General features: G+C 44.2%; 1 protein-coding gene and 1 long non-coding RNA gene across 2 annotated transcripts; one reads left to right on the forward strand and one right to left on the reverse strand.

Annotated features, from left to right (window-relative positions):
* Positions 1–5,853: 5,853 nt before the first annotated feature.
* On the forward strand, positions 5,854–9,567 carry LOC119434903 (uncharacterized). The gene is made up of 3 exons (XR_005188685.2): positions 5,854–6,372; positions 8,574–8,671; positions 9,046–9,567. It is a non-coding gene; the product is annotated as an uncharacterized LOC119434903 (long non-coding RNA).
* An 11,368-nt stretch (positions 9,568–20,935) lies between these two features.
* Positions 20,936–25,016, reverse strand: LOC125945219 (nose resistant to fluoxetine protein 6-like). Its single transcript, XM_049666828.1, has 3 exons — positions 24,884–25,016; positions 24,492–24,634; positions 20,936–21,166 (listed from the first exon to the last, which is right to left on the reverse strand). Exons 1-3 carry the CDS (start codon positions 25,014–25,016, stop codon positions 20,936–20,938), a joined length of 507 nt encoding a protein of 168 aa, XP_049522785.1.
* Positions 25,017–25,250: the final 234 nt, after the last annotated feature.

Raw genomic sequence — 25,250 nt, forward strand, 5'->3', positions numbered from 1 at the left:
TCACAAAGACGTTTGTTGCGTAGTGTGTGATTTTTTTTATCTGAAACAAAATGGCTACCCTCCTAATTACTGTAGCTTTATTCTACCTATCATATAAGCATTAATTTCAGTGAAACTAGTTTCACCAAATTCTTTAATAATATCGTATTTATCCTCTCCTTAATTGTAGCCACTTTTAAAATCTTTCCCTTCCGTTAGTCTGATTTCTCGCTCGCATACTAGTCTAGTTATTCCAGTATCTCCTTTTGGTTTTCCTTTTATTTTGGGTTTCTTCTTTTGAAATAAGAATTTTCTTGAGCTACCGCCTATCGCCCGATTCTTGGCCTATTCCCCTTAGTGGGTAAGCGCCCTAAAAGAGATCCATCATCATCATCACCATCATCATTATCTACTGCCGATCGTATCGTAATAATATGCAGACTATTGAAGCAGCTTGCACCGTTGCGTGTGCTGTTAGCTATACTAAAATTATGTCCCGTAGACGTTAGCTATAAAGATTTCAACATTATTTTCTTTCGCTATTACATCAGCTTCTGTTATTCGGAGTACAAAATTATTTACTGCATATAGTTTATGTTTTGTTCAGCTGATTAACCATATAAAGCTTCCAGGCAGTACAAAAATAAAATTACAATTAACAATCCCTAAGGGCAAGCAAGCAATAAACCATAACGAACAAGCAGAGGATAATTTTTACCAGGATATTTGGCATAGTCAGAATTACCTTCTGTGCTTTATTGTTATCCTTTCGGTGTGTTTTATAATGCGCTGAGATTATTTATTTCATTTTCCGCTTTCATTAAAGTGCACTTCACAGCTTGAGAATGCAATTCGGAACCTGCAAAGGGTCGTAAATTTCAATTGTAATCTCAGGTATACCAGTTTTCGTTCCCGTTAGAGCACGGCAGTTGCTTGTTTTCGCTGTGCCTGCAGCGCTAACTGTACCAGTTTACATTATATGATACGCTAATGATCATGGAAAGAATATTCGATGAAGTTATATTTACTTCCTGCTATAAAAATGCGCTGCACGCATGACACAACAAGCGTCTAAGGCGTATAATGCATGTGGTTTAATCCATAACTGAGAATTGTATGACTTGTATGAATGTATGAGCATTGTATGAGCAGAGTAGGATACGAAACTAAATACAGTGCCGATCTGCGGATACGAAACTGCGGCGCGACACAGCAGTGCCGATCAGTGCGGCTGGTGATAGGTACTTGCATGGGTGCTAGCAATTCCAAAACCACCCCCTCTACACTCAAAAGCAGGACTTTTCTCCGAATTGTTGCTCATTTTATCGTGAGGGGCGATGTGGGAAGTGCGATGATGCGATGTGGAATAGAACACGCTTTGCAGTTCTTGCTCACGTTGCTTGTGAAAGTAGCTTGTTATTAAACGAAAGCCTTGGGAATGGTACACGTGTTCTACCGCAAGAAATGCTTTGACCCAGAAAGATTAGAGGCAAACCACTGCACAACAGCTTCATACAGGGAAAATAAGTGCATCTCTGTCTCCCTAGACGCACTAAATCCTGCATTCGATTTTGTTAACAATGGGAAGCTGACTCTGAGCTTGAAAAAGGACCCATGGTTGTCGTAGGTTTTAGGTTCTTTCAATAACACACACGCAGCCTCTTATTATACACCCTTTAAATTGCACTGCACCAAGAAGTGCATCGTTGGGCGAGCGTCTTCCGGATTTCCCTTTCGGCCGGTGTTTCTACAGTCTGCTTTGTGCAAAGCATTACCAGCTGTGCCATAATCACGTGCTCCAAGTGCACACAAGTATCGAACAGTATGAGGATTAATATCTCGGCTCTCAGCATGTTCTGTCGTGGCGTTGTGTCTCCAGCGAACTATAAAGAAACGCAGCCTCACTCCGCAACGTGCTGGGAGATGGGTAGTTTTCCACATCAACAGTAATAAGAAGTGTTTCCGCTGACGTTTACATGTCGCGCATCGACAGAATAGATGGGGTTTCTCTCTTCAATTTCATATCAAGCCTCTATGAAACAGAAAAAAAAAATGTGTCGTTAACGAAAGGTACGTTATGAAGTTTTGTTTTTAGTTTACCATTCACGTTTAAACTTCAGAAACAAACACGATAACAAATCGACAGCGCCGACCTTATGCACGCTGCACGAGCTGTTGCAGTTGATAGCTGTTTCGCATCAACAGGCGAAGAATTCGTGTGTTCAATGAGATCTCGTTAGATGTCTATGTGTGCTCACTTAGTGTACTGTTCTCTCGCGAAAGCGCTGATGCCAGTATACTGACACGCAACTATTAGCGGCGAGAAGTTGGAGTGGCGCCCTCTACGAGTGACGTCACGGCCAGGACGGCGCTCGCTCGGCTGCTGCGCGCGCTCGTTCCCTTCGTGCATGCTTGAGGTATTGGTGGCTCGAGCCGTACTTATTGAAGGATATGCCGGCTTCTTTTTACTGTCATGCCTGAACGGCAGTTCCTTCTTCAAAACCGCGAGTCGTGAAAATTTGCGGCGTGGATATCCGGCATATCTGAGCAAAATGAGCAGAAAAAGAAAGTACATATATCGCAACCACATTGCGTCAAAGCGTACGACACGAACATGGGTGATATGGATCTAACGGACAGGTACGTGTCCTATTACAGGACAAAGATTCATACAAAGTGAACCATTAGGGTGTTTGCCCACTTTCTCGATCTAGTATAGTCACAAACTGCTGCATCGATTACAGGAATGACCTCAAGCGCATGGATGTCACTTCAAAGGAAGAGTTGACGAACAAAATGGCGGAAATTGTAATTCGCGCACACGTCAAGGAAACGCCAGAAAGCGAAAATGCGGTACAGCTGTTAGAGGAAACTGGTGAGTGTTGCAGTCCCCAAGCGTACAAAGGTGATTTCAATACCAACAAATGAGCTATAATTTGACATTCATGAGCATTTTTCAGAGCATGTGCCCCTGAAGACTCAGATGAGACCCCGCAACCATGGTTGCAGCAGAAAAACCCGCGTTAGATGCACTAAATGTTACCTGTTCCTTTGCCTCGTGAACACAAACTGCTTGACTAATTTTCACTCGGCTTAGGCCTAATGTACCCAAATGAATACCGCCATTTTCTCTTCCGAAATTTGAGTTTTCTTTTTTTTCTGTCCTCAAATAGGGGAGGAGGAAAGAGAAAGGCAGAAGGCAGGGAGGTTAACCAGAATAATGCCCTGTTGGCTACCCTACACCGGGGGAATGGGAAAGGGGAACACAAAGATGACAGGGAGAGAGAGGAGGGAAGGATAGAAGGGAAATTAGCTGTGAGTTCGCTGACGCGCGTGTTATTTCACGAATGGTCACAGACGTTCACACAAGCCCGTGGTCCTCAAGAAGCACAAAAGTGCCTTCACTGCTTTATGGGCCGACGAGCGATGGGGGCGCTGTTCCAGCAGCACTTGCACGGAAAGCGTCCAATTGTCCAGTTTTTTTAGCGCGTTTAGCAAGAACTGTCTTCGAATAAGTGTTTCGTTGCCCTAATATGCCTACAATAAACAGTTTAAATGTGTTTATCTTGTCTTCCTTTTTCTCAGGTCTGAAGAGGTTAATTTTCAATGGGGTTGGTTCCTAACGCCCTAATAAGCAGTGGCGTGCTTTAAGAGGCCTTCGCGATTTTTTTAGTAGAGACTAATCTCATAGACTGCCTATAAGTGACATTAATGTTTATTCTTCCAGATTCTGCATCTTTCCTCACGAGCTCATCTCGCGGTACTGTTGTCCTTACGTGTATATGAAGAAACTTGTGTGGATTCCTTAGTTCCTGCGTAATAAGTGACTATCTTATAGTTACTAGACTGTGCTTTCGGGGCTGGTGGGCCCGTAGATGAGACAATCTTTGAGCGGTTGTCTTCGTATGTGTATCATGTTTTTCTGCTATTTTCTTCTTTCTTTTTGTTTTTTATTGTTGCTTGAGTAACGAATTTGGGATTTTGGGATAGCTGGATTTGACAGAGCTTACCTTCCTATGCTTCTACATCTAAATTAAACCAAAAATAAAGAAATAAAAACACAATACTGGAACTAATATGGCACCACCACCGCCGGCGCAGGTTTCAGTGCATGCCAGCGAACTGTAGCAAGAATCTGCAGTACGCCCAGCGTCATTGCAGTGAAACCAGCGTCTCCTCCAGTACGATCCGGCACTTTTGCATCAAACATACCGCTGTCTCAATGACGGCCCCCGAGCAACAGCGTTGTCGTTGTTGTTTTGAGTGTTCATGGCGTAACCCACAGTACAGTGTCCGCAGTGATATATCCAGTCTGGAAGAATGCACTGGTTTCACGCTGGGAAGCACTGGAAGGCGCTGGATTTTATAATAGGGCAAGCTCCTTGCATCACAGCGCATGCAGGATGGTCGTCATCACAGCGCATGCAGCTGCGCGCCGATGGTCGTCTTTTAAGTTTGCTTTCACAGTGACCCTTTTCGGTTGCAACCGAATTTTTGAAAAAAAAATATCGCCGTACTTATAATCTGATGACACCTACGTGCCGTGGGGTAGCGCATACCTGACAAAGAAGTCGAGATCTCCCGTGCTATCATCAGATCTCAACGCGAAAGCTGCTATTTGAAATACTGTAATATCGCAAAATTTGCTGTTATATATAAATCATAATTTTCCTTTACAAAAGTCAGTCTCCTTAAAGTTAGTCGACTTCGACATTTTTGCAGATTTTCCACCTTCCTCTACCTTATTCTTTCTCTTTTAAGTTTTCTCTCCCCTCGTCCATGTAACCACCGGCTTATTTCCGCTCACATCATAATTCCAAACACTGTGACATTCACAACTTCATTGTGATGAACCTTTCTTCGAGATGAGAATGAAAAAAAAACATGTTATGTACTTTTTTATTTAAGCAGTAGATATTTTTATAAACTATCTTCAATAAGTTATTTAATTTTTTCTTGAGTGGAGGTCGCTCACGAAAGATTTCCATGGTGTAGAATTCGCTGGGGAGGCATGTCACTTTTGAAGCTTCTTGATTTACACCTCTGCGTGAATAAGCCCTGAGCCCGTATTCGGAAAGCGTTTCATATTCGGGAGCGGTACTTATAAGAACAGGCGCAGACGAATCGTGATAGTGAACGTGTTATGACTGATTGATTGACTACGGATCCGTGGACGATGAAAGGACTCGTTCAAAGTGTGAATGGTGACGAACTTCTGGGGAACCTCAAGTACCCACGCACTTCGCAGCCCTGCCTTCAAAAAAGTTGTGGTTGTGGTTAATAAAACATGTTTCACAGAATAAGGCAGCAACTAAACCCCGTAAAGGCTCAACAGAGGGCCACATACGTTGATTATACCAAACAAGCACGAGGAAAGGCTGAGGTAATTACAAATAGTCCTTTCGAATTAGACATTTAGGGAATTCGGTTTTACGTTTATCGGCTTCTTGATATGACATAGCCACTTCGCGGCTTCTGCGTCAGGGCTGACGTATTACACGTGCGACACGACATCGCACTCGCCCGTCGAAGAAGTGCCTAAAAAAGTACGGAAACTTGCAGAATGGAAACGATAAAAGTAAATCACGTGCCAACATGTGTTTACGTCACATCCGGTGGCTTCTTGTAAACACGGGTGCACCTTAAAACACTCCTGCCCTTTCATGTCGCAAAAGAAGTAAGGAGCAATCTAAAGGAAGTGAAGCCGCGAGAAACCAGCATGAAAGAGTTCCCGTCCGGAAATGCCGCCCTATGCGTGTACAGGAACATACGCAGCAGCGGTGTTGCTCGCTATCACCGTTTCCTGTCAATTTGTCGCGCGTTTCGCGCGTTTTGCGTCGGCACACGCGCGGGACCGTATTGTCTGTCGAACCTGGTGTGTGCGCAGAAAAGTAGGTTGTTGCAATAACAGCAAACAAAAGACGATCGTCACGGGTCGCCTTAGAGCGATCTGGCCTCGCTATTGGCACGAATGTCCCCCCTCCGGCGGAAACCGGGAAACCCGACGTTCGAGAAGTTGCCGGTGTGGTCTTCGGGCCGTGTGACCAGAGTCGGCAGCACAACGGGGAGCGAAGAAAGGGCACAGCCCTGTCCCTCCCCGAAGAGAGGGCTGACCATTGATCAGAGCGGACACGTGGCCGTGCCCAGCTTCGCATCATCGCGGCCGCCACCACAGGTATAACTGCAGTAAAAGCGGTTGCAGCGGCCCAACCGGACTTCCCCGAATGTTGCCCTCCCGGACCGAGGGGTGGGTGACGGGGGGAAGGCTGAGCTTCGGTGGCTTAAGACCAGCCACGTAGCATCCCCGATCCACTCATTGGAGCTCAGTCGTCCGGAGCAGCAGACAAGTCTGGAAATTTCCCCTGCCGTGTGAGAAGTGCATTCAAACTTAAAGTGAGTGACTTCACGTATATCTTTATGTCTTTGGCGCTGGAACCGTGAGATTGCTCGCATCACTTAGATCCAGAAGTACTTTGTGGCTGAATAATTGGTTCATGCTGAACAAGTAACGTACGGCGCCATATATACAAAGAAAGGCGAAAAGAGAGACAAGGCAGAGCGCAATGCGCACTTCGCTCTTTCCATTCCTTCTTTCCGTACTTATTGTGGTATTTTGCGCAGTACGTTACTTGATCGTTATTTAGATCCCACGAGGCGATGAAAGAGGTTATTGCGTAGAACGTTATCGTTGACTTCAATCAAAATTGTGGAAGTACGTATTCAGGGGTTCTGAAGTACTTTGAGCGGTACATGTAAAAAAATTAAATTATGGGGTTTTACTTGCCAAAACCACGATCTGATTATGAGGCACACCGTAGTGGGGGACTCCGGAATAATTTGGACACCCTGGGGTTCTTCAACGTACACCTAAAATCTAAGTAGTACGGACGTGTTTGCATTTCGCCCCCATCGAGCGGTACATGTATTTTTCCGTCGTAGAACAACACTTCACGCAGTTAATGGCTGTCTGAACGATGACATGTGTTTTTCTTTATCAAAACAATTTTTGCGCAATATAAAGCCACGTGACAAAGCTATGTGGTTTTGTGTTGCGTGAAAATAACTGAACGTAGAGCCACACACTTCCCTTCTTGTCAAAGTTAGCATTAACGTTGCAATTTGCACTGGTACTTGTATAGCAGAGCGCGTCAACTGCTGCCCACGTCGCTGTCCACGATGTGTGCAGCGTTAGGTTGAACCATTCACTGTTTGATAGTTTTATGGTTCCTTTTTTGCACATAAGTGTACAAAGATATATTGTTTAAGTTGCACGGAGTGTGCCACGGTTCCTGCTGTCAAAATGAACCCGATGCTGGGGAACATGTCGTGCAGTAGACTACTCATGACGGTTTAGTGCAATGAAATACTCTAATTACATGGTAGTGGAATCTCTTCAGCTTTGCTACCGGTACATAAGTACGTGATACCAATGTTTGCCTTTAGAATGCTTAGCGGCTTTAAATGCATTTATCACGTCAGGTCTGGGCATGCGTTTTTAGCAGAATTGTCAGGTTTACAGTGTTCAGTGTTACAGGTCTCTGATTATCGTTACATCAAGGAGGCGCTTGTCGTAACCTTCGGAATTTCGTGTTTAACTTTGTGTTCATTGAAGGAAAAGTCTTGCCACAATTAAGTTAACAAGGGACTGAAGAACGGGATTTCCCCTCATAAAATAGTGACGTCTGCCCTTTTCGCATCTATGGGAGATTCAAGCATGTTTGTTCTAGCCAAATTGAGAAGTTACTGCCTAAAATCATAGCACCCAGTTGAACAAGGCCTTATACGAAAGCGTCGTTGCGTATATGGAACGCTCCAGCTAACGTTAGCCAAGCTATATTCAACGAAAAATAAAATAAAATACATGGTGCAAGATACGACTTTAAGATACGGGGCTCGGTCATCAGACCTATGACGACCGAACACCGTAGGTCTTATACAGGTAATTGTATAATGGAGCATGTTATTTTAAATCTTTATTTTCGTTGAACAGCTTGGATGCCGTTTGCTAGGACACACAGTATAGCCGCAATAGGCCATTTGTAAAGAAACGTGTTTGAGATCGCCTGTAGTAAAGTTATTCTTGGGATTGGTATTATGCAATGACACCTCTTGCATTCATATTTAACGATCACAACTTAAGAACCCTTCGATGAGTGTGCCCGCCCCCCCCCCCCCCTTCTTTTTTTTTCACTCTTGCTGTTAGCTCGGTGCGAACCGCAATTGTGTTGAAGATCTTGCGCTACTTGGGGCGCTTGAGTGTTCTTGCACTAATAAATCCCATCAATAAGCATCACCGCTCTTCCTCGGCGATAACGGTGGTACGGTGAAGCGTTGGTCAACGTCGAGTGACCAAGGGAATATGATTGGAGTGAAGAAGAATATCAGCATTATATTACTCGGGCTTGGATAATTATGACAGGTGCTTTCTTCTTGTGCCTGCTCGGCAGCCTATCTTGCTCTTCTTAGAGCAAAATGCAATTGCCACGTTTATCAAATTCGGTGCTGCAAAATTTTCTTTTGCGTTCTCTCTCAGTGTTGTCAAGAAGTTCTACAGAAAACATGAGATCATATCGTGATTTTTACTTTCATTTCAGGATGAACGCAAAGCTGCTAGCATTCGTTCTTGTCCTAGTCACCTGTGCCGTATTGATTGATATGGCGGCAGCTTACGACGCCACATTCTTTAACATCGGTGAGTCTGTTTAGCGACAAGAAAGCTTTTCTTTTGGAGGGGGGGGGGGTTAATAAAGCTGCACTGTAAACAAAACGAGAAACGATCACTAGCGCTCAGAAAAAGAAACCACTTAAGGCACGCAGCTATCAGTTCAAATGTAGTCAGGGGGCTGATGGTTCTAATGAAACTGATATTCACATGATTTTGGCTAGAACCGCAGAAAAGCACGCATGTTATTGCTTTACGTTAAATCTACATATTGATATAAAGTTGAATGATTCTGACTTGACTCAGCTTACGGAAAATACGAAACACCAATTTGGTAGCCGCTGATCTTGTAATTTGAACCACGCGTCACTTGTCTTGAACATGAACACTATGCCTCTTTGCAGGAGTCGGCTGCCCTAAGTCGGCACTGGCCTGCGTCCAAGAATGCCGAGATCAACGTGGGCACCGAGGAGGCTATTGCCACGGACCATTCAACATCGTATGCACTTGCTACTGAGACTTGGGACTGATCGGCTATACTGTAGTGTGATAGAGTTTCCTTAGAAGCGTGACGTTCTTCGACCACATTTGTTTTTCTGGTGCGTTTTACTTGAATGACAGCTCTCTTAGCTTTGTCATACGCATTTGTTCGTACCATGATGTACTAAGAGAAGTAAATCAACTCATGTTCCTCAAATGAAACAGCTGTAACACTGGAGCAGTTGCAGTCGGTGTATGTATTTGTATTTCTGTAAGCAGCGAACAAATAGAGCAGCTGTGGTTTTATTAGCGCTACCAACCCTTTAAGAATGGAAAAGAACGCATATACATAAGTCACATTATGATTTCTCATTTGATTTTGTGAATATTTTGCTAGTCAAAAAGTTCAAATCTTTTTTTGACAATAAAGACATTTCTTTGTCCAATGTGCTTCCAAGTTACTGCAATACTCGACAAGTAAATCTTCATTCGTTCGTACATACGTGACGTAAAAGAAAAGAGAAAAGGGGAACACTGCAGCTTCAAGCCGAGAGAGAAATATACTCCGGTAATACTGTATGCATTTATTTCGCTCGATTCTATTTTCTTCTTATCATCCACCGCTTACTACCGATCCTGTATAATAAAGGGCTCGAAGTACCACTCAGACGCTGACGAAGCGTGGAAAGCCAAAGAATTGGAATAAAATCGTTACATTATCCCATTCAGAATCACTAAAGCATTGTCACTTGGCCAAAACGCTGACAAACGCTGGCAGCATCCCGTCGGGTTCATCTCGTGCACTAACACAGCGCCCGGCTGCAGGCGTGTAGCCAGGGGGGGGGGGGGGGCTGATGGGGCTTCAGCCCCCCCCGAAATTTTTTCGTGCCGGCATGCACCGCCAACCAAAACTACCACCGACGCCGGGAATAATAATAATAATAATAATAATAATAATAATAATAATAATAATAATAATAATAATAATAATAATAATAATAATAATAATAATAATAATAATAATAATAATAATAATAATAATAATAATAATAATAATTTATTTTCCATGAAAAGAATTACATGGTGGGGTTCTGGATAAAAAGTTGCACGCAGGGAACTTGACCAGCCCAAAAACCCATCGAAGGCAACAGAGGGTGTCGGGCGCTCACATGTGAGTAAACAGATGGGAAGGTGTCAATTTACAAAAAAAAAGTGTATACGAGACAGGTAGTAATACACTTTAGCAATTAGAAAAACAAGTAGTCTGCATTAACAAGGAAATATTGAATTTATACATGAGCAATATAGATTACATAAAGAAAGTCTTATTATACGAAAACAGGAAGAAAAATAGGGGGAAAAACATAACATAACTATATTCAGTGCAGCATAAACTAAAGCAAATAAAGGGGGGAAAAGTCATACAGTATTGCATATGAACAAACTCATTAAACAACAAGGATTAGTTGGACTGAAAGCAGTTGTGCAGGCTGCATAAGGACAGAAGGTCTATTTCTCGTTAGGCGTGGTTATTGAGTAAAGTCGGAAGTGTATGTCGAAGCATTTGTTGACCATAATTCGTTCTTGAGTGCGGAATGTTCCATTGTTCAGGTGTCCTTGTGTTATAGGCTGCCTGCGAAACGTTCGTGTAGGCAAGCTATTTTCAATCATTCTGTATTCTGTCTACAATGTCTTTTTCATGCTCGAAAGACATTTCGGCACGAACATTGCGTACTCGGGCTGGATTTCGCGGCACCTGGGGTGGATTTCATGGCACCTGGGGTCACGTAACGCAAGGAGCCCCATCCGAGCACAAATTTTCAAGGGCTTTTCGATAGCGAGCGGGCGCGTTGTGGCATCTCGCAGCGGCCGCGGAATCTACGGAGCGCATGGATTTCAATTCCGAAACTGTATGGGTGTAACGTTCTCATAAACTTTTGACGCGAAAGGTGCACTGACATTTCCAAAGGCGTGCTTTAAAAGATTTTCAATTCTGGAACTTTATGGGGTTAATGCTGTTATAAACTTGGACCATCATGCGTGCACTGGAGCCCTCGTGTCCAAGCCGTTCCAGAAATGAAAGCACGCGCTCGCAATCTTCCACACACACGAAAATACTAAATATTACCGTGACTGTGAGCTAGCAGCTGATAATTTTCTCCAAACATTTTCAAGACGCGTACCCGATGTGATCGATCAGCTGGACCAGGGCAGACAAAGTAAAATTTGAGAAAACAGGAGAAAGGAAATGGCCTATTATTGAGGAAATTCTTTTTGCGGGCTACAAGGTCTGGCTCTCGTTGGCCACAGGGACAGTGGCCCTATGGATTTAAGCATAGGCCGCGCTGAAAATACAGGTATTTTCAGAGCGCTCCTTCGCTTGCGAGCTGATTGTGGAGATACATATCTGAAGAACCATTTGGAAAGTTGCCCCAGTAATGCCTCGTATTTAAGCCCAGATGCACAAAACCAAATTATAGAAATCTGTGCCGAAATTATCAAAGAAAGCCTAGTTGCAAAAGCAGGCTGCTTCTCCATACTTCCTGACGAAACGACGGACATCGCTGGAATCGAACAGCCTACTGTTTGTGCAAGGTACCTAAACAAGGCTGCCAACGGCATCGAGGGATTGTTTTAGGTTTTACCACCGGAATAGATGCCCTCTCCCTTTGCGACTGCAGGTTCTATGTAAATGTGTACAAACTGTTGCAGATTCTAGTCACCCTTCCAGTGACCACATGCCAGCGCAGAGCGAATATTTTTTAACAAGAGTTTACTAAAAAACTACTTGCGCTCTACAATGTCTGTGGAACGCATGGTTAGACTGGTACTTCTATACACCCACAGAGACGTCGGCATCAACGTGTCCGAAGTCATTGACCGCTTCGCTCAACTTCCCCGCCGAGAGAAGTTTGTCCTTTAGATAGCAAAGCAGCAAAAATCAATGCAAGTAAAAAGCTCTGTTCCTTCACGTCCATAAGCTCGTAATTATGAAAACGTATGACTGTTGGTTAGCTTTTAAAGCCGCAGAAATTTTAGCCGTTTATTCTAGCAGTTAGCGTCATGATCAAAATTATCATGCGAATACGGAAATTAGGAGGACATCAATAACCAATTTTGACCAACCTTGCTCATTGAAAGCCCGGCCCACGCGACGTTTGCCAAAAACACACGCGGATATTGGGTAGTAACTTGCCGCATCATCTGTGGCTTTCGTTTGGTCTTTTCTTTCCTTTCTAGCTACCTGATTTTATTTCTTTTTTGAAACGAAGCAAAACCCTCCTTTAATTTTGGGTGCAGGCAGTTAAATTACACATTTTCGTACTCATTTCTGCATTATTCCTCTATTATTCTACCTGTATGGTGCTGTCGCGACCGCTGCGTGGCCCGAGTACATATCACGATTTCTGCGATCATAGTTTTGTTCTTGCCTAAATCTTCTGTCTTTCTGTGCGCAAAGTTTACTATCTCTGACTCCGCAACCTGTTTATTTGTCTTGTTTGACGCATAATATACAGTGACGTTTGATTAAATACGTAGGTTTATTGGAGACTTAGACGTATATTTAAATATCTTGTTGCGAGGTGCTGTGTATACAAGCAGTGAACTTTGTTTCCAGCGACTCTTTTTTGCCCTTTAGCGAGTTGTATCTTCGCATTTGTATATTCCATTCTATCTTCGCATATCTAATGTATATTTTGCAGAACTCCTACTTTTATGTGACTGCCACAGATACGAAGATGAGAGGATTGCCCTTCGGACGGCTTTGGGGCACTTAGAGGACAGTCCTTTTACGGAGGAAAAGATCTTGAGCGCTTGGCCTCGTGCGTCTGCTATGTGCAGGGCTACAAAGGCGCTGCTGTGCTTTTTGAAGTGCGCAAGCCTGTATGACCGCCTGTGACGAAACTCAGCGATGAACGCTTAACTGTAAATGTGCAACGTGTGAACTGTGAACTTCTCTCTTCCTTCTCTTTCAATCCCTTCTCCCCCTTCCCCCGTGCAGGGTAGCCTACCGGGCTCAGCATGGTTAACCTCCCTGCCTTTCCCTTATGACTTCTCCCTCTCTCTCTCTCCTACTTTTTATTTGTACTCACTGTTGCGAGTATAATCTCGGTGTAATTACAATACACGACCGGTAACAGCTGCTCCTGCGCAATCTATTGCAACGAGGGACAGCGTCATTGAGGTTTTTTCCTGGCCGTTGCATATGTGCAAAATTGTAAACAAGGTTCTTGAATGACGAAGATTCATCAAAATATTTGTCCTCAACTTATTCATTTCATGGCCTTTACGTTCTTTATATCAGCTGTATACACTGCTTTGCTGGTTTCGAACTGATATATTTCTAATGTTCGTGTTATATTTTCTTTCCTTATTAAATAGACAAAAAAAAGCGCGGCCGCATTGATATCAGTTATTTCTGCCAAAATTTTTTGGGACATATGAATATATTCTTTTATGAAAAAAATACTTATTTTACTTGAGAGTGCAAATTGTTCAATAATTCGTTTGCAGCATCTAATATACAATGGCATTGGCAATGCAGTTATTATTCATGTATTTGATCCCTCGACAACTTCTATAAGGAGGAGGCCGCGCTGCAACCTGAGCCCCCCCCCCCGAACAAAATTTCTGGCTACGCCACTGCCCGGCTGTGCACAGCGTTGATCGAAACGCATACTGTCATGTTGCTTGGCGTGCGCTGCGGCGCGCCCTTCCTTCAGTTTACCGGCGTTCGCATTGTACTAAACATGTTGCTTGCAATATTTGCGAACACGTGAAACCAACAAGCAAAAAGAAAAGAAGAGAGAGAGAGAAAAAAAAAAAGAAGCGGAATAGGGGGGGGCGGAAGGGGAGGGTTACGCGAGGGCTCGCTGTACGCGTCTGCTGCTTCATGCAAGCGTGTAAGTTGCCTGCTTCTTAAGAAAGTCGGAAAGTATTTTGTTCAGGAGTTTCCAGGAGCTCTTGCGGTGCGAGCTGAAATTGTCCGCTATCCTAACAGCACAAAATTTGCCTTGCTTGGCTAAAGAACTCCGTCGGTATGCTAGACGACCTAATGCGACTGAGTGTTTTCCAGGCGTGCGGGGGTGTCAAGATCACGCGTAATTTTATATATATATATATATATATATATATATATATGTGTGTGTGTGTGTGTAAGAAAGGGTCAGGCAAGGCGACATAATATCTCCACAGCTATTCACTGCATGCTTAGAAGAAACATTCAAGCTTAGACTGGGAAGGCTTCGGAGTCAGGATCAATGGCGAATATCTCGGCAACCTTCGGTTTGCAGATGACATTGTCCTATTCAGCAACCGTGGAGACGAATCGCAACAAATGATTCAGGACTTTACCCGAGAAAATGTAAGAGCGGGGTTGAAGATTAATATGCAGCAGACAAACAATGTTCAATAGCCTGTTAAGGGAACAAGAATTCAGGATCACCAGACAGCCTCTAGAGTCTGTAAAGGAGCATGTTTATCTAGGTAAATTACTCACAGGGGACCCTGGTCATGAGAAAGAAATTTACAGAAGAATAAAATTGGGTTGGAGTGCATACGGCAGGCATTATCAACTCCTGACTGGGAGCTTACCACTTTCATTGAAAAGAAAAGTGTACAATCATTGCATTTTACCGGTGCTGACATATGGGGCAGAAACTTGGAGGTTACAAAGAAGCTCGAGAACAAGTTAAGGACCGCACAAAGAGCGATGGAACAAAAAATGTTAGGCCGAACGTTAGGAGACAGGCAGAGCGTGGTGTGGATCAGAGAGCAAACGGGGATAGCCGATATTCTAATTAACATTGAGAGAAAAATGCGTAGGATGGATAACCGGTGGACCATTAGAGTTACAAAATGGATACCAATAGAAGAGAAGCGCAGTAGAGGACAGCAGAAAATTAGGTGGGGGGATGAAGTTAGGAAATTTGCAGGCGCAAGTTGGAATCAGCTAGCGCAATACAGGGGTAATTAAATATCGCAGGAAGAGGCCTTCGTCCTGCAGTGGACATAAATATAGGCTGATGATGATGATATATAACCAGAAGCTCATACTTCTTGTTCGCAATAACCCAGCTAAGGGAATGGAAAGCTCACTGCAGTCCGCTGATTTCTTTTTAAATGCGAAGCATTTCTTGCCGGCGGCTCTGTCTGTTGTCCCGCGTGCCACACCCCCACAGCACGCGCGTCCCCTCCCCCTCTCTCTCGCTCCTCTCCTACGCTCCCCCTTTCTCTCCTCTAGGAATCCGGAGCGGCGCGCTCGACAGGTGGTGCGACAGCTGCCTACTCCGCTGGGGGCGCCACGGTAGTTCCGCGGTATGAAAATGACGGAGCGCGTGCACCTCATTCTCTCTCCTGTGCAGCGCCGCGATGAACGCTCGGGCCGCTGCCGAGAAACCATCTCCCGCTCAAGCTAACCATCTCCCCGCTGCTTCGCATCCACTTATGGTTCCCTTAAGCGGGAGATGGAGTAATTTTTTTTTACGTCAGGCCTTTTGTCACAAGCCTTAGGTATACCAGCCAGGTATACCCGCGCTGTATACCTGGTGATGTAGGTATATTCTTGCTATTTTGGCTTTGTTTCTCAGGCGTAGTTTCTACTGTAAACATAAAGATGGCAATGAGAAAAGCGATGACGTGAAGTGTTATCCCGTCAGCTTCGATTCGGAGAATGAATAATTCTGTGAAACGTACGTAATAACGCTTACTAACAATATACAAGTATGCTGGAAGCTTAACACTGCCATAACGTAAAATCGAGTGTTTCAAGCTACGAATACATTATGTTCTTAAGGGCAATAAGGCATTCGAGACAAAATAATAATTATTTTATTTGACGAAATTCACAACAGCGCAACGGTGATGAACGTCACAATATTTGCGATAATCAGCCATAAAGTTGTTAAATATCTTAACTTCATCAATGAACTACTTATTGACTGATACACAGACGTTACAACGGGAATTCAAGCCGGTCATTGCTCAACTTATGTTCACTTAGTCAGAATGTGGAGACTATAGCTTCAGTTTCCCGGTTTATGTTAGAACTAGCGGCAAATCCATTTGCGTTCCATGCATTATGTCCCCCCAAAGCTTGCATTAGGCCCTGTGAACCCCCACGTAGAACAACAAGGTATTTAGTTGCTAATATTTAGATTGAGTATCATGAACATTTTTACGAGGGCGAAGGAATCGAAAACTGGCGCCTTGTTTGGTCCTGGTATAAGTGCCACTGTACGAGTACTTGGATGAAACCCGCTTGGCACCGGATTGTGATTCCAAGCCTAAAAATAATAAAAAAAGAAATACGAAAGACAAATAACAAAGACCAGTGCAGAGCTTCTTTCTGTCGGTTTCAGTAAGATGAAATTCTTCGAAGCAGCCTTTTCTGTTGAGCCGCTGCGGCCGCGATGAACGACCTGAAGCTTTGAGCGTCGAATGATCGTTAGAATGAAGGCCTCGTTGAGGGCGCTTTCACCCTTGCCGTCAGCTTTCAGTGACGCCTTCTAGTGACTTCAAAGGTTGCACCCCGCAGATGTTCAAGGGCGAGTGCCCAGCTCGTACAAAACAACAACTGCTTCCGAGAAATGAGGTCACTGCAAGACGCCGTATACGGCGATGTCCTACGAAGACTACAGCAGTGGCTGTGTAAATTCCGAGCGTCAGAAACGTGGCATCATTGCAGTTTATTTTGCTATTGATCTCCTTCCATATTGCGGCAGTGTATTCAAATTTTAATGAACATAGAGACCGTAAATGTGTTTTTTTCTTCCTCGGAATACTGCTTATGCAATAACACATTATAAATCAGTGTTGAATCTTCCCAGACAAAGTGATTACTTCGATAAGTGCACTTTTTCTATGCAACATTATTTCGACTTTTTATTCTGTCAAAACTAGTGTAATCGACAGCAACAGAGCCTGCTGTATAATATGGCCCATATATGCTGTATAATATGGCCCATATAAGCTTCTGTGATAGGCATGAGACGCAAAACTGCATTTCGAGGGCAATGCCGTGCCGTTACTATTGTGGTCTGCGTTATTAACATCACACCTGAAAATAGCTTCAGAAGCTTTCGAAATTAAAAAAAAATAGCTTCACGCACGTTGTGTTTCGAGTATTGTACAGACATAAATACTGGCAACACCAAAATCAAACCTACTGAGCAAAAAAGTCTGTGTAATACTAACATCAAAACAAATATAACAGCAACCACAAAGACGACGACGACCATGAGTAACAATTTCAGTGATGTCATAAGAAGAAGAAGGTAACTTTCGAAATCGGGACTTTTTTCATTTAATTTACATGTCAGGAACACACAGGAAGCTGCCGAGTGGAGTGTGCACTTTGCCTCAAGTTCTTAAAACCCTGTTGAACGTAAGTTCCTAGGCGATATGAAATTCATTGGGCCCCCTCTGCCCCCCCCCCCCCCATCCAAAAATAAAAAATAATTAAATTATGGGGTTTTACGTGCCAAAACCAGTGCTGATTATGAGGCGCGCCGTAGTGGGGGGACTCCGAAAAATGGACCACCTGGGGTTCTTTAACGTGCACCTAAATCTAAGTACACGGGTGTTTTCGCATTTCGCCCCCATCGAAATGCGGCCACCGTGGCCGGGATTCGATCGCGCGACCTCGTGCTCAGCTGCCCAACACCATAGGCACTGGGCAACCACGGCGGGTCCCCTCTGCCCAACGTGCCAGACAGTTATGCTGGCGTGACATAAAATTTCTTACACTTGAGCGCAACGGCGTTGTGTGTTCGTGCCGGAGAGCACGCTGAAGTTTACGATAGTACCACTTTCTCCAACGAACCGTGTGGGGCAGGTTACACCTGCGTTTAGGGCCTAGGTAACATAATCATCTTCACATCACCGAGGATTTTATGTCAGCTTTAATAACTTTTTTTAACGTATTTCTTATCTAAGTGCAGGAGGAAACAATAGTGTACTTCATTGTCCAGTAGGCTACCTAGAATAAGGAGGCCGCTCACCTAGAGCGCAGAACGCGCTTGCTCAAATAAAAGCTCATTAAATGCGTAAGCATTGCTATGTCAACTCACTCGGAAAAATTCTCTCCGTCTGTCAAACAACGCGTGATGACTGACGCTTTCGCTGCGTAAGAAAATGCTGTATAAACAAAAATAAACTGAAAGAATTCATATGGTTAGAAATGTAAACAATGGGTTGATCAGGATGATAAGGAGTGATGAGGTATTATATGGGTCTGATAAGATTGATAAGGACTGATAATGGTTGATAAGGGTTGTATCACTTCCGATAAGGTTGATAAGGGCAGATAAGGGTTTAGGAGGGTTGGATCAATTCTGTTAAGGTTGATAAAAACCGATAAGGGTCGGATCGAGTCCGATAAAGTTGATAACGTCCGATAATGGCTGATAAGGGTCGTATTGAGACCGATAAAATTGATAACGATAGATAAGAGTTGAACAGACTCAGATTATTTTCGCTAAGGTTGATAAGGGTTGAAAGGGTTAGAACAATTCCGATAAGGTTGGTAACGACCGATAAAGATTGATAAGGGTTTATACTGGTCGGATCAAGAGCCAAAACAGATTACAAGGCCAATAAAGCACACATTCAAGGAACCGTCTACTGCTTCGTCAATCGCGCTAAACAACATACGTCGTATGCGTGGATATGAGCAAGCGGCACAATGCTTGCGCTTACTCAGGCAACTCCAGCGGAGTTTCGGCATAATTTTCTATCTCTCTCTCGCTGAAACACTTTATTTCTTGTCGGTGACGCCGTCTAATTCCAGAAGGTGTCACCTGAAGTGCCTTGGAACGAACAGTGAAACGAAGCAGGGGCGCGGGGTCTACCGGTCTCTTCGAGGTGCGTGGATGCTGCAATCCCTTCGAGACCTCCTGTGGCGGCGAACGGGCTGTTATGATTGGCTTGGAATTTGACCGCTGAACTGTGAGAAACATCTTCGCGTGCTTTCCCGTGACGAGAGACTGATATCATCTTCCTGGAAACTCGGATTCCTCAGGTGTGGGAAACATCCCCCCACGCTTTCCGATGACGAGAGACTGATATCATCTTCCTGGAAACTCGGATCCCTCAGGTGTGAGAATCATGCGCGCGCGCTTTCCCGTGACGAGATAATCGCCTTCATCACCGAGAAAGCGTCACCCCTGTACGCTCTGAGCAGACGCAAAGGCGAGCACCCAAAGGAGAAGGCACGAAGGGAAAGGGGTCTTCCACTTGACAACGCGACAAAGGCACAGACACTTACACAAGTTTCCCAGGGAGACATCGGCTACCACAAGACCGCGAGGGGTTATTTAAGGCCGTCCTGGCCCCCGTGTTAGGCAGAACCGCTCGAGACTCGGATGGAGTCACAACCATGTATTAATGAAGTGAATACAGTCTGTTCTATTTTTCATCATTAAGATGACCGCCTTCATCGCCGTCTCCTATTTTCTGCGTCGACAAAACCTACCTCACCCGGTCGAGATCGTATCACGGCTTATTGAGAAGCCAGTGAGTATGGGCCACAGCAACGTATAATGAATTACGATCCTGTGGAACGTAAATACCCTTCCTCCATTTGGTGTGTACCTCACATGGACATGCTGCACTGAGTAAAAATCAACATTCATCGGACAGTCCATAAAAATATGCAAATATGTGCACAAAATAAAAACATAAAGATATACGTTAGCCTTAAGGAGTTCAGTATACCGGGTGTTTCTGCACAGACATTAACCAATTTTTAAAAATTACTTGTGGCAGATAGCACAATTGTAATCCTTGCGCTGAATTGCTAAAATAGAGGGGCATTATTTTGCACGAAAAATCGAAATGCACCACTCACTAATTAAAGCAATTACTAATAATGGTTAACTAAGTACCTTACGGCACATATTGCAATTTAAAATTGTAACCAGAGTGTTCACAAGGCGGTTCACATACAACGCATGCTCATGATTACACCAGTTTCGAGATATTAATTCGCGAACTTCGCGAAGAAATACATTGGCAGTCCAGTTACTTTTGTGCTTCAAAGCATAAAACGGCGTCCGGTTAAAAGAAGTGTGTAGAACGACAGTGAAACTTTAGTTGATGCGCATATTTTCAAAATGATGTCATCGACAGAATTAATTTCAAGTGGATATGCCTTGCACTCTCACCGCTACAATTTGTAAATTGCAATGTGAGCCATGAGGTAAATAATTAAGAAATGAATTAGCAAGGTTGAATAAGTCGATTACACATTTCGGCATCTCGTGACAGTAATGTCCGCCTCTTAGAGGGGGCCAGCTCAAGAAATAGAAATGGGCTACCTGCCGCATGCGATTTTTAAAAATTGCCTAAAATATTCGCAGCAACACCTGCTATATGACTACGAAATGACTACGATATATATATATATATATATATATATATATATATATATCGGAATAATACTCGATGTAATTTATTCCTAAAGCCCCCAGAACGTCGCATGTTTACTATGCTTTACGGCAGATAATGTCATATACGTATAAGCTAATGATTTGGTTTGCCTGCGTGAAACTAACCCAGTGATGCCTTTTTAACAAGGGCGACTTTTTTACCGTCCAACTGCAGACATAATAAACGACATGGTTTTCATAAAGTAACACACAATTCTTAAAACACCACAAAATTTGTTACCTGTGGCACAATTTTATCAATCAAAATAGATTGAACTGCATAGTGAGAAATTACGTGGTCATATGGCCACACTCGGACTTCATGGGCTCAATGGGCTAAAGAATAAATGCTGTTTCAAGATGCCGGTTAAAGATGGCACCATTCTTACAAGCACGCAGAGGCTCCACGTGTTGGGCTAAAGATTGCATCCTTGTACAATGCTTGCTGGGCTTTGGTCTGACCGGTGGCAAGCTCAGCGCTCTTATCCTCCACCTGCTTACGCTTGCGGCCTGCAATGAGCAACGCTGCTAAGTTGGTCGTGGGGCCTTCGCAGGCGATGAGCATCACGTAGGCAAGGACGTAACACCAGATCAGGACGGCAAAACACTCTGATACCTGCAATGCGAAAAAAGTGTAACGAAGGAGGCAAAACTCGCGTTAACTTTCAATGTAAAGATGTAGGGTCCAGTGACACTTTAATGAGCTGTAATAAGTTATTGCATACAATATACGAAAGCAAGATAACCACAACTTGAATAAATCACGTCGTGCTTACGTACTCCGCGATGTTTTATTTTATTTACATTTGCAATTGTGGCTTATATGTCTGCTTATATGTTTAAATGACTGCAATAACAGGAGGAATTTGCGTACAAACGCATCGAATGGTGGCTTTCCATCGAAACTGGTGTAAGCCATCACCAATAAACAAAAGACTAGAAACCGTCGTATATTTCGTGATTCGAAGCGGTAAATAATTCTTCATTACCATTTGAGCGAGCTCTTCCACGAGGAATGTCTTGCGTAAGAAATAGAGGCCAAATGTACCGTGTTTCGCAGGTGACACGAACTAAAGACATATGCTCGTGTAAAGACATGTTTATAACGTCTTACGGGCCCTGATTGTGTTTAAATAAATAAAAGAAAAGAAAGAAGTGAGCGTGAGCTTTACGGTGTAATCGGCACCTAATAAAGGGTAACTTAGGAAAGTTAGAAAAGGTTAGAGAAGGTAGGCAAATGCTTATTCTTTACTCGAGCTGTAACTGAACAGAACCTTTAGCGCAGCCTCTCATTGTCAGGAGCACAGTGACAATCACGGGCTACACGCGGAAGCAAATGTGTGGATGGCTTTTTTGGGTCACGAACGCAACATACTCGTGATCCATAGTTACTCCAAAAAGTAATAATGAGTTAGAGGGAACGAATACATTAGTTCACGATTGTAAGGTAGTATCCTCCACTTGGCAGCATTCTCTACAAGATCGGCTAGGAAAGATGATACACTAGAAAATTTGTGAGCTTTGTTTCCCCTGAAAATAGAATGAAAATATTCGCGTCACCTATATTACACGTTACATGCTAAACATTGGAAATACCGGCTGGTGCTGCAAGATGCAACTCATTCGACTACTAATCAAAACTTTTGCTCGAACGTGAACTGCGTGTAAACCACTTGTTGGAACTTTGCACTACCACTGCAATGAAATAACTTCCGTCTTGGTTGCATAGAAGGTTCCACAAACGCTGAGCAAATATTCACATGGCATAAAATACGCAGGTTCTTTGGACTTAAATACACGGACAACAATTATTCTGTACTCAGCGTGAGCGTTACATTCGTGAAGATAAGTTCAGCGCATATTCGTGGAAACGCTGTGACCTACTATACATCTGGATTGTGACGCCCGTACTGCTGGTGCATATATCGCCTCACGTATTAAAAAGGTAAGTAGTAGTTCCTATTGACGTTTGAGCAGCTCGAGGTTACTCATAAGCAACTGAAAAGCGTACAGCCTCATGGCTTAGTTGGATTACTGTTCCTCTCAAGATCTCAAGGCCCATGGTTCAATCGAAAGAATTGTTTTTGAAAAATGAGTTCATGTACATGTGTGTAAATAAGCTCTTGTGTGGGCACGTGCGCGTGCATGTAGACATGTGATTGTATTTCTAGCGCAAGTACTGAGCAACCATAGCGCCGCATTTTTTCCCTCCGGATGTAACCTCGCACTAGATTTTGTTCCACCAAAAGTGTCTTTACATCACACAGATGGTGCAAGTCCCCGTTAGCCGCCACACTTTCAGCATGTGTTCGTTTATGGAGTATTATTCCCAACCAGCCCTTCAGAGCCTGCTGTCAAGCATAAGTCAAGGAACCTATGACCCGCTAGTGTCCGACGCCCGGGAGGCTCACCATTATGCTCTCGAAAAGGGCCACGGCATTGCTTTTCAGAGAGGGCCGCAGGCCATTGCGACATCGTTGGCAATGACCTCTCAGACGGTGCAGCTCGGTTCGCTCACGGCACTGCCCAGGCATTTCGTGTACCTTTGTCTAAAAGGCACGCTACAAGGAAATTTGGATCAGTGACTCGTAGCGTCACTCTCGCTGACTTTCGAATTGTCACTTGCAAAATTCTCGACCCTTGCCAGAAGCTCCAGCTACCAGGTCTCTCCCGCTGCGATGCAACATATGTGTTGCTTTTGGCTGGGTGTGGCATTCACAAAGAGTCATTCGTTCGTCATTGGAATAAGTGGCACACCTTCATTCGACTATTGCGGGTGTGAGTAGTCTATTTCCTCTGCATATGTCCCTACTACGAGGAGCAGCGCCATCTACATCGCACCATGTTAGATCACATGAATTCAAAATCCTTCTCAGTCAATAAAGAGTACTTGGAACGTGGCCTGCATTCTCACAGGCCCAGTAAGCAAGAAGTACATTACTGCAGTTCCTGAAGTTGACAGTTCTCAATGAGCGACTGTAGTTTTGACGAAGGACGAAGCGGGCCCCTGTGTTTTCTGTCGTCTCTTTCTTTTCATCACCTAACCCCATTTTTTCCCTGCGTAGGGTAGCAAAGCAGACGCGCATCTTGTTGACCTCGCTGGCTTTCCTTCTAATGTGATTAAGATTCTTTGGGTATTTCACGCACTTTCCGGAGTCTGACTGTCTGTCTATTTTACCTGTGTATCTAGCCGTTTTTCTGCCAACTTTGGTCACTAGGTAGTTCATGGTGTAATGTTTAAAGCATCGGGATGCTGGGCTGAGGCAACCGGGTTCGAAACCAATCGTCGGGCCAACAACGGTCATGGGCATGTGTTATTGGGTATGTGCCGCTCATCAATGAAACCGTTTCACATACGCCAACTTGTCTTAATGGGCCACTGCTTACGTGTCGTTGTTAAATTAACCTATTTGACTCCAACTTGTATCCCTAGATAAGAGCCACTAGATACGTGTCGCTCTTCAATGAAAAAAGAAATCATTTAGATTTCTCCGGTGCTGGGTGGAGTCGAACCCGCTTCAATATGTTGAGGCCACCTTGTCTGAATGGTATTCACACACGCGCCACGTGGAGTATTCACTGCGCTAGATGGTGCAGTGAGTCCAGAGGGAAGCACGAGATGGGCGCCTCATACATCCCGTACTTCTATGGTGGCAATGTGGTGTGTCGATACATGCTAATTACATGAACGTCGACACTCATCGTGAGATGGGTCCTGCCAGATTTTTTTCTCGCTCTCGCTATACCAGTTTACGTATACGGTTATAGCTTGGTGAGAACTTACATGCAGCATAGCGTGACAGCAGCATCATGCTCATCGTACTGTTTTGTCTGATTACTCGCGCATCAACTCAAGTAAAGAATCAAGTAGAGCCTTTTTTTCTCGCGTTGTGACCTTCCTGAGATGTCCGGGCACTCGGATTGTGTGTTGGGCCACTCACCAACGTGTAGTGGGAGTAGAACAAGCGCTCCCTGGCAATGTGATGGGAGAGCATGAAGAAGGGTGAGTGCAGCAGGTACACGCCGAAGGATAGCCGACTGAGCGGGAGGAAACCCTCCCATGAGAGGAACTGGATCACTGGACCTGGCCGTGACGAAAGGAAGCATAAAGCAACGCTGTGATATTCGTACGCGAACGGTGCACTGGTGCACGAGAAACATTTGGACTCTGAGATCGGCTTTGTCATGCGACATGATTGCGTAGCCTGAAACTGTGGTCAGGTAAACAACCTCTGGGACAAATGGCCGACATTGGCTTTAATGCAAAAGAGTAAAGGTGCTGCAGTAGAGTCATAAATCATGATAAGCCGTGACGCCTTGCAGCTCAGCTCACCTGTTCTGCTTGTGGCGCAGGCGAACACAAACCAGGCCAAGAACAAAGACCACAGTATTCTGTCTGTGAACGCGTACAGCATTCGGTTCACCTCACTGGCTCTGGCGTCGCTGCGGTACCACTCGTGCTTCATGAATAGGCAGTAGAGGCCGCATGAGAGCGCAATGCACCAGCCAACTGCTTGAACTATCTGGTCAGAAAATGCATGAACAATTGATGTGTACACACTGCACACGTATAGAGAAAGAAACAACAGCGAGCGCATCACTGGCATTTCACATTTGTTTCATGTGCGTGATGTGCCTAAATGCATACGTGACATCGTACTGAAACAACATAGTTGCATTTTTGCATGAGCTTCTAGAAA

This window comes from Dermacentor silvarum, chromosome 1 (assembly GCF_013339745.2).
Source record: "Dermacentor silvarum isolate Dsil-2018 chromosome 1, BIME_Dsil_1.4, whole genome shotgun sequence".
Taxonomy (NCBI): Eukaryota; Metazoa; Arthropoda; class Arachnida; order Ixodida; family Ixodidae; genus Dermacentor; species Dermacentor silvarum.